Here is a 10,218-nt window from a genome sequence, read left to right as displayed (position 1 = left end):
GAATTTCATACTATAGTCCACCGGAACATTCGCTTGAAGCACTGGAGGTAACTGCTAGCCCACTCAAACGTATGGGTTTTTGGTTTTGTTGTTTTATATTTGAAAAACAAACATTGACATTTCACAAATTTGCCACGACAAGTATGTTTCTTAATTTGTGTTTTACTTCCCAGAAACATGGAAGTCTACCATTACTCACCCTGCGAGCAGAGCCTCCTTTTGTCTTTTTCTTTACTGAAAAAATCGAGCAAGCAAAAGAAAGGCTCTGCTAGCAGGGTGACCATTACTTCGACTTGTCATGCAGCCATATTTGCGGAATGTTTTATTGAGACTCCGTTCATATCTGAAACTCTAAGCGGGGAGCGAAACTTAGGGAATCCTTCGTTAACTGAGTTACTAACGCTTCTTTGTTTTCACGTAGATTTATTTCCGGATCTATGTATCAGTTCTGAAGCTCCTTTTTAACAAGTTCCCGGATGTTGACGTAAGTGTCCTAGAGGAGCATCTTCAGCGAGCCTCTCAGGGACCCTTTTATCACCCCGAGTTTGACACTGACACAGGGCAAGGAACAGTGTACAGGAGCGAGTCAACTACATCGGGTTTGTATCTTGATGATTTTAAGGGGCAACTTTGTTACTAGGAATAATGGGATACGGTATATGTCGTGGTTCAAATTCATCCTTGGTTTAAATTTTTTCTTCCCATTGTACTTGGGTATGGTGATATGTGATAATGAGTTTGAAACAATGGAAAATATAATTTAAAACGGGGATAAAATTGAACCACAACATATACACTATTAAAGTAGGGTTTGAAAGTGCTTTATGTCTTCGTTGCTCACAATGTGCCATGATTCACGCACTAGAAGGAAGAGGTTGGAGGCATTTCCCAGCAGAATACCTGAAATAAGACCCTGTGAAACCATCTGATTTATAACGTTCTATCTGTCTCAGTTATACAACGTAATAAAGTAAACTTAGTTGCGCTTAGCAGCTGGTTTATTATCTTATCCTTACTTGATATTAATTTCACTTTTAGAATCTTTGTCAAGTAGTGTGTTCGAAGACTCCAAACACGAGGAACCAAAATCAGCGGAGCTAAATATTGGCACCAATTCTGTGGGTAGGTCTGAGTCCCCACAGCGAGACGAGCTTGACATTTCGCAACCGAAGGTTGATAGTTTAGAAGAGACAATAGATAACGCTATGGAAGTATCCTCCGTGGAAACTACGGAGGACTTGACAAACAAGGAACTTGGTTCGCAAAGCCAAGAATCGCTGGCTCCGGTTCCAATGGAAGTGGACCAGCGTATTCCGTCCAGCGGTGTTTCCTCTGGAGAACAAACGCCGGATAATTCCCAAACTCCCACAGTTTTGGTCTCTAATGAGCGGGAGGGATTGGAAATGAAACAAACGACGGTGGAAGACTCGGAGAAGGAAAATAACGAAACTTCAGGCGAAGACGCCAAGGAAAAGGAAGAAACGGGAAATTCTGAGCAAGAAAAACTTGCCTGTTCAGACGTTGCCTCTGAGCCTTGTACAGAGGAAAAGGTTGGCGGTGAAACGTCTGCGAATATGGACAAGTTAGCGGAACAGGAGACAGTCTTGAACGTTGAAAAGCCAAAAGAAGAAGAAAATTCGGAGACTTCAGAACTTGAGAAAACCTCAGCTGAAGACAACGCAAGGGAAGAGAGCGAGGCGTTGGCGGACAATAAAGATGTAGAGGAAAACGCTGCCACTAGTGAAAAACCCAAGGATAATGCCGAGCCAGAAAAAATGGAGATTGACACGGTTTCCGCTGAGGACGGAGAAGCTGTTCAAGTGGACAAGACTACGAGTGATGATTCATCGACACCAACGACTAATGCCATGACGACAACCGCTGAAACCGTGGCAGTGCCGGCTCAGAGCCCTCCAGCTGTTGAGACCAGGCGACCGCCATTAACAGTGGAGCAACAGGCTAAAAAGAAGGAACTTATGGACCGTTGTATTCTTGCACTGGAGTACTGTTTGCGGAGATTCCCTCAGCATCACAAGTCACGCTATCGCCTGGCCTATGTGTACTATTATTCGCCTGAGCATAAGGTAACGCAACAGTTCCTTAAGTAAGATAAACCTGGAATTAATGTGGGTATTTGCTGTGGGAACTTACATTTGTAAAGGGTGTAAGATGCCTCGTGGCTCGGATTGATAGTCCACTTGGTGAACCGGATTTTTTTAACTTTTGTACACCTAAGGGTCGTGAAACCAAATCCAAATTATTTGTGTGGCCAATCATTTGCAAACGCAATAATTTAATAAACCAATCAGAACATTCTGGCAAAGGAATGCGGCTGATGTATAGCGCAGGAAGACATGAATCCGTTGCCATGCGCGGGAAATTGTGCAACCAGTGTCAAGCGCGGGAAATTGTGCAACCAGTGTCAAGCGTGTGAGAATGAGAAACTGCTGCCAAACGCTGGGAAAGGTGCGGTTAAAACCAAATCACGAAGACGTTGGGCTTTTGTTCCTGAACAGTGTCTTCCAGAACATTGTAGTGTGTAGCAAACTAGTATTAAAGCAAGCGCAAAAATACTTAATCCATTTATTTATTCATGGAAAGAGCATAAGATATTTTTCACGAAGGTTAGGGTAAACTGCCTTTCCTTCTCTCTGTATTCTTTCCAGGAGACAAGTGCTTGCCGTGATTTGCTGTTAGGTAGTAACACAAGACAGTTCAAGAAATTTCCCTTTCCACATCACGGGATTTTCAACGAAAAAAGCAAGACGAACTTGTTCTCGGTAAGATAGTTTATTCCTTAATATCACCCCCAAGTTGTCACCGATACGAGATTTTCTCTTGTGACGAGATTTTGCGTAAAAGAAATGTTCGTTTTGAGTTTCTTAACATTTTAAAAGTCCGTTATGGTCCATATTCATTTGTGCTTTTCTGGTGTTATTTTCAACAGGCGTTCTGGAGAATCCCTGAGGAAGATATTGATAGGTATCTGCTTCTCATTTCCGTTCTTAGAGGACCGAGTTCACTGGTGTCCCTCCCCCCCCCCCCCCCCCCCATCACCCCCATACCCATTTTCAGACGTAGTGTCTAGAATTGATAGCTATTTCTGAAAATCCAAACCCGTCTTCGGAGACCAAAATGGTTAAGATTTCTACCCATTTCCGAAAAAAAAAAAAAAGGACGCATAAGCTGAAAAAAAGACTCAAAATACTTGGGAAACAATTGTTATAGTCTGACGCGGCGTTTCGTCTCGGCCAAGAGACTCTTCAGAGACCTTTAGAATTTGTAGGCAAACTCGTTGAGCATCATTATACAATAACCCGTTCACAAATTCAAGATGTTAGCAGTCTGGCCCTCTATCGCAGAAGGATTCCCAACCGCACGTACACGAGTTGAAATTTATACAATAAAAAATTGTCAAATACTTGTGAATTTTTCAATTTTTTATTGTATAATGATGCTCAACGAGTTTGCCTACAAATTCTAAAGGTCTCTGAAGAGTCTCTTGGCCGAGACGAAACGCCGCGTCAGACTAGCCACGAACAATTCACAAGTATTTGACAATTTTTCAATTTTTTTATTGTATAAACAATTGTTATTCTTGAAATACTTAATGCTGTAATGTTAAGAAAAATTCATAGCTTTGCACCGTAAATAAACTAGGGAAATTTCTACGGGAACTCTGAAATCTTGTTGGTGATGTTCAAAACTGACATGTAAATTTCAAAGCTCCGTTCAAATTTCAAAAATACCGATCACGCGTGACGTGGATTGACTGTAATATATTGTACTTCTACTCAAGTGGTTCAAGTAAAAGCACATTTATTTCTCATTGATCCTACATCAAAGCATGTCGTTGTTCGTTTCAGGCCCGGCTGTTTCTGTACCCACACTTACAAGTCAGTGGCCTTGTTACTGGACGTTCTTAGTGAGCTCAAAGAGTGGGACACCTTGCTGCTTCTCCAGAACCTTCTCTACAGGACACCGGAGCAGGGCAAGTAAGTGTCACCAATAATTATCAATTATTGAGGACAGTGCCTACTAATACTGAAGAATTTTTCCGCGGTTTATGACTATGCGGGAAAAGCAGATCTTAGCAAGGGCTATGGAGATCCAAAAAGAAATTGGGGGCAATCACACATTTTTTAGAGATAATTAAGCAACAATTATTCTAAAAGAAGTAAAATACAAAGCAATGCATGACGTTTTTTCCGAAATTGAATTTTAATTATCTCTGAAAAATGCATGGTAACTCCCAATTTTCTTTTTGGATACCAAGAGCACTTGCTAATTTCTGCTTTCTCCGCATAGTTTTAAACCGCGCAAAAATATCCCTGTATTAGTGGGCACCACCAATAGGAAACCAAATATCATGAGATTCGCAAAGTAGGCACCGTCCTTAAAAACTGGATCATTGTATAATGCAATTCCAGGGATTTGATTGGCTTACAACCATTTATATGAGCCATTATACCATGGCCGAGAATTGGCGACCATTAAATTGTCTTTTTGTTCTTACAAGGCAAAATCAACAAGATCTAGCCATATTTCTTGACTGTTCTCAATAAAACAATTATTCCACTCGCGCTTGTTGAATATGAGATGATTATAGAGAATTCGGCGTTACGCGCCTCGTTGGCCATCTATTTAATAATCTCATAATAAACATACCTTTTTCTTTCTATACCTGACACCTTAATCCACGCACACTGTCCCGTCACATCTTTGACGCTTTTCTACCTTAGCAAACGATTTGTCCGAAATTTACCACTTCAAAGGAAATGACTCCACATATCACGACTTAGCACATTTAAAAGCTAGTGAAAAGAGCACTTTTTGTCGTGTTATCTGAGGGAAGAGGAACATATCCTTTACATAAAACCTGCGGAGCTTTGTTTCTTCCATGCTGAATATATTGGCTACGAAAGCGAGAAATAGATGAACCTATGAAGGAAACTAGGCGCGATTATCAGCCTCTGTTCGGCGAAACGAGCCTGCCCTCAGTCAAAGCAGCGGAAATCGAGTGTAAGGACTTCGGACAACTTTGCTTTCAGTCATCGATCTCGTACCCAGAGTCCCCAGGCTCTTTGGCCAACGTTTGGTCGCCAGAAGAGACTCTAAGGAACTGGAATTTTATTACCGCAAGATTTATGCGGTAAAACAATGAAAGCCGTTACGGGGCAGCCAATCAAAAATTTTAATTTTTTTCGAATTCTCCAGAGTCTCTCCTGGGGACCCCACCGCCGACCAAAGAGCCCGAGATTGTTCAGTCATTCAATGTATTAAACTGACCAATCTGTATGATCCTATTGTGCGCGCGCGCGGGTCCCAGTGGCGGGAAATTCTTGACCCGTTTCGTTTGCAATCGCGCGCGTCTCAGAAAGTTGGCTGAGCCCGCGCGGATTTCTCAAACATGTTGTTCAACTACTGAGGCACCCTTTTGTTTTGGCTTTGTGCCCACAGTAGAAGTTTCGGGTTACTAGAGAGAATTAGAATCGCGTTTACAAATACGGCAAACGTGAGATTCGTGTTTATGTTTTCTTGAAAAAGGGGGAACATAGATGAGAATAGTGGAAAACAGTTCTGGCCTTTCATCAACCTCGTTCTCAGGAAGGGAAAAAGCCCTGGGAGCGAGGTTGGCCTTTCATGTTAACAAAACTACTCAATTTTACTGAAAAACTGAAAACAGTAAGCGGCAAATGAAGGGTAAAAAGGTTACGTGGTCATTTCTGCCATTTGCCGTAAACGTTATTCTAAAGCTCTCTAATATGATACACAAGCTTTTAATGAACGAACTCTTTAAATAATAATAATAATAATAATCAATTTATATAGCGCTTTTTATATAACATTCAAAAGCGCTTACAATATAAAAACGAAAAATTTAGTCAAAATCCTACAAGGATTTGCAAAGATTGGAACTTTTTGTACCTACTTGATTAACTTTGCACCTTACCATGTGGGCAATCTCTTTTCTTTCTCTTCTCTCCCAGAAAATACTTGAGAGACAACGAGAGGCATTATTTAGCCAGGAAGGTGAGAAAAAAACATTCGATTAATTACTGCTAAAGGAATTCTAAACCGTTTAACTCCCATGATCAAAATGCATTCCCCCCTTACTGTTCTCCATACATTTCATGTGATACTAGTTGAGAGCATTTATCTGAATATGAAGACATTTCATGTGTGGCGATCATTCTCCTTGGTCTCATGACCTGTAATGTTTGATCAAGTTGTGATGTTGTAAGGAGAAATTAGACACTGGTCACTATTGGAGCTTTGATTAACAAATGTTTTTGTAGCGAGTGAGCAAGCGATTGATTCACATTCTGAACCAGCTTTTTTACTATTTTGTTCACGTTTTTGTTCAATCTATAGCAAAATTAGTCACCCTTCACCACTATAATTTTCTTTCTTTGGCCGCGTTTCAGTAAGTGACGTAGCTCCTGTTTCGGGTTTTCTTGTCAATATTTGTCTTTGTATTGCCAAAGTATTAAAGTTAAGTATTGACCGTGTGTTTGATTAATCTGTTTGCAGGCTTTTGAGTATTCGCTGCAAATAATGAAAGTACGAGTCTCTGATCAGGACCCCAAGGTAAGGAATATGCAACAAATTGGTGAAAAAAGAGAAGGCCGTTAAGCCCTGGTCCAACGGCGACTGACAGTCAATGACAGTTGATGATAGTCGATGATAGTTAAAACTTGCGCGCTCGTTTGACCACAACTATCTTGCGCTATCATCGACTATCATCAACTATCATTCTCTTTGAGCGTGTTCAAATTTCTCATGATAGTGAATGATAGTTTTTCCCGTTTAATATTAAAACATTTCTCAAAAGTCAAGCCATTCCACGAAGGCTTCCAAAATGTTCCATACGTCATCAACCATAACCAGTTCCCAATGCTCGTATCACTTTGTCTTGCATTTTGTTTCAAGGTGGAGTCGTCTGTTCTTTCTCAACTTGTCATGGACGTGCACGAATGTTGGAAAACTGGACAGAAATACGAGCAGTCTGTACAGGTACACCGTAAAACTGCTCACCATTTATTTTGTTTCCAGAATCAGTGTACTAAAAATATGTGGTTCTGTGAAGGAGACTTGCACTAACTGGTCACATGGTACAAAATCCGCCATACTGGATGGCAAAAGAATGTTGTAGATTCGAGCACAAAGGAATTCCAATCTGTCAAGCTTGACTTTCCTTTGTTATCGATGTCCCAGTGGAGGATGCCACGCTTTTTTGCCATCCAGCATGGCGGATTTTTATCATGAGACCAGTCAGTGCGAAAGGCCCATTAGAACTCGTCCTTTCTTGAGTAGGCTCCTTTCGAAATATTAAGATTCAGCTTGACAATGAGGCCAAGAGGACACAAACTAAAATAACGGAATAAAGTAACCCTTTCATATACCTTCCAGAGAAAATGGTGCCTCTTTCACATCCTTAAGGTAGAAACCCTACATCTCTTTTCATTAGGTCTGCGCGAGTTATTTTTACACGTAAAGGTCCTTTTGAATACCTAAATAAACGTTTTTCCTACCTACTTGTATACCTCCATTCTCCAAATGGTACCCCTTTTGGGCGAAGCCTCCCTGTATAGTCCATTGTAGGGAGTTTCCCCCCCCCCCCCCCGGTAAAAAATGGATCCAATACTAAAATTTGTAGTAAAGTGATTAGTTCTCATGCACCGTACCAACAATTAACCTGAACCTCTCTGGCATGTCTTGAAAACTAATCATATTATGCATACTCCAGGGAAAGACTATTACACAAAAACGTTGATTATTAGACGTCCAGCATTTTAGAATTCGTGAGGACTCGACTGGACACGTATGGTCACGCAATCTTCTTCCTGAAGGAGTTGTGTCACGCAAAATGATCTACTCATCGCGCCTCATTTTATTTTCCTTTACTATTTTGTAGGTGACCGAAAGCTTGCTGACACAGGCGTTTGAGATGTTCACGGCCTCTAAAGTGAGTTTAATCTAATTTTTGAGCCGTGCCCATGATGTGACGAGTTACGGTCACGCAACGTAAATGTTTGTCTTGTAGTGATATATTTCTTTCTTTCTCTTTCCCAGCCTGCTTCAGGAGAGTCGTCTGACGTGATGTCGGAAACACCAGACTCGTCTTCATCAGTCTTGGAACAAGCTTTGAAATATTGTCAGCAATATGTCAAACCTCAGGTACCTTTATTATCTTTAGGAGCGCTTTCCATTTGTATGGAAAAGCTGGTGAGAATTTTCCGCCGAATAGAACAGTACAATTCTCGAGGCTTTTCATTTGTATGGAAAAAAAAACAGTTGTTCCGTTGGGGAATCAAATGGAATGGTTCTTCCCATTGGCAATTTTGGGCAATAAACCGTGTATCTTACCAAGGAGCATCGTACGTACGAGTGATGAGGCAGATGATTCAGTGATTTCCCGGTCATTTCAGTAAAAGTGAGAAAAGAGGACTACGGCTAAAGTTATTCCTTTATTCCAAAAAATTTCCAGTGGAAAAGACCATTCCACTTGTTGTCCTACCAGAACGATCAGTTTTTCAATTCAAAAGGAACGCGCTTTTATACCGCCACACTGGAGACAAATTAATCAATTCAAATGACCAAGCTCTTCACTAGCCTTCTTGTAGCTCAGTGGTTACACATCATCCGATCAGGTTTATGGGAATTTTTCTGGGTGCGGTTTTAACTCAGTTCAGCAAAGGTCCTCTTTTTGAATGGCCTATTTCAACATACAAAATGGCATGATACCATATTTTGAACAAAGGTCGTGACATTTTGTATTGATCACCAGTTACTGCACCATGTGTCACTGAGCTATCACCGATAGCTCCGCGACAGTGGTTTATTTATTTATTTATTTATTTATTTATTTATTTATTTATTTATTTATTTATTTATTTATTTATTTGCGGTAATTTAAGTGGATTTGAACTGATTTTAAAGTTTTCTTTGTTTCCAGGCCTCATCGTCCAGTACTTCGATTTCTCATCAGCCGAAAGGATCATCAGGAACGGACAACAGTGCCGATCTAACTTCGGGCTCTGATACCGAAGCTGCGCCGACAGCATTAGACCAAACCTTATCACCTCAAATGCCGATAAAATCAGAGAATAATACAATAGCGCCGCCAACCGAAGAACGAACGAAAACACTCGAAGACGTTCCGAAAGATTTACCGGCAGATTCATTATCTAAAACAAAGCCAACTGGCCAAATACCAACGGACAACGAAGAGCTCCCGACGGTAGCCGAAGTTTCATCGTCGGGTGAGACTCGCCTGTCGCAAGAAATGGCACGTGACTCGACTAGCGTGCTTTGTCAGAGTGCAAATACAGTACCGGTTAAACAAGAAATCAACCCAGTACCCTCTGAGGGCAGTAGTCCTCAAGAGACTGACGTGAAAATATCAGAGCCACCCTCCACTGCTGGTATTACTGCAGACGTTGAAGGCCCAACAGCGTCTGTTAATCCGGCGGGTGCAGCTTCCACTGAAGAAAGTGTTCCTTCAAACAGCGCTTAGCGATCATTAGATACGGTGTACGTCAATATACTCTCGCAAAACAACTAAGGGCGCATTCTTTTGCGACCATTTCGCAAAAAGGGGTACACAGAATAGACGGTATTTATGTTCTTCTGGGACCTTCGTTCATTTTGCCACTGATACCAGAATGAATGGAATACATTTTGCTCAAAATAAGAGGAATTGCGTTCTTGTGGGAAGATTTTCAGGTTAATCGGAATAGGAGGAATTGTGCTCTTTTGGAAACTGATATTCTGTTATTCTTATTCCTGAACTGGAATAAGAATAGCCAGACTTGTCCCAAAAGAATGCTTGCTCCCTAAGCCTTTTGGATGTTTTTTAAAAAGTTACTCCCCGTCGACCCAAAACGACTGCCTCTTCGGAGATAAGCTCATATTCTATTTGGGCGACCGTCTTAACCTTAACCACTTTTGGTTTATTTGACGTCGAATGTTTGAGGTTTAAAAGATTTCTAATTACTGAACAATGTGCTGAACTTCAACAGAGTTCCTTGCCAGTCGAAAAACTTGGTTAGCCAAACAAAAAAAACTGTCTTCTCCAAAAACAACACGTATAACCAACCAACCGAAAATCAAATGCCATTACTGTAAAGCTTCATACTGAAATGTATGACTCCAAATGTATTATAGGATTGCGTAGAAAATTGTGAAATTAAAATATAGGTTTTACAGTAGTTC

The 10,218-nt window shown here is 40.9% G+C and overlaps 1 protein-coding gene across 2 annotated transcripts in view; it reads left to right on the top strand.

Annotated features, from left to right (window-relative positions):
- Positions 1-10,214, top strand: part of LOC146476596 (calcineurin-binding protein cabin-1-like) — a 91,187-nt gene extending 80,973 nt beyond the window's left edge. For both annotated transcript variants that reach the window (XM_085114470.1, XM_085114469.1), the window contains exons 45-56: positions 1-47; positions 422-599; positions 1,039-2,084; positions 2,667-2,780; positions 2,948-2,982; positions 3,867-3,995; positions 5,991-6,033; positions 6,535-6,591; positions 6,934-7,017; positions 7,919-7,969; positions 8,077-8,181; positions 8,960-10,214. The exon at positions 1-47 is cut by the window's left edge and continues 43 nt beyond it. In XM_085114470.1, coding sequence (XP_084970596.1) covers positions 1-47; positions 422-599; positions 1,039-2,084; positions 2,667-2,780; positions 2,948-2,982; positions 3,867-3,995; positions 5,991-6,033; positions 6,535-6,591; positions 6,934-7,017; positions 7,919-7,969; positions 8,077-8,181; positions 8,960-9,520 — 2,450 coding nt within the window. In that variant the 3' untranslated portion in view covers positions 9,521-10,214. The remainder of the gene's footprint in view (positions 48-421; positions 600-1,038; positions 2,085-2,666; positions 2,781-2,947; positions 2,983-3,866; positions 3,996-5,990; positions 6,034-6,534; positions 6,592-6,933; positions 7,018-7,918; positions 7,970-8,076; positions 8,182-8,959) is intronic.
- Positions 10,215-10,218: the final 4 nt, after the last annotated feature.

The sequence above is a fragment of the Pavona decussata genome, unplaced genomic scaffold, assembly GCF_977016875.1.
Source record: "Pavona decussata unplaced genomic scaffold, jaPavDecu1.1 SCAFFOLD_76, whole genome shotgun sequence".
NCBI classification, from domain to species: domain Eukaryota; kingdom Metazoa; phylum Cnidaria; class Anthozoa; order Scleractinia; family Agariciidae; genus Pavona; species Pavona decussata.
The sequence above is the reverse complement of the archived record's forward strand: the minus strand, read 5'-3'. Positions and strand labels throughout refer to the sequence as shown.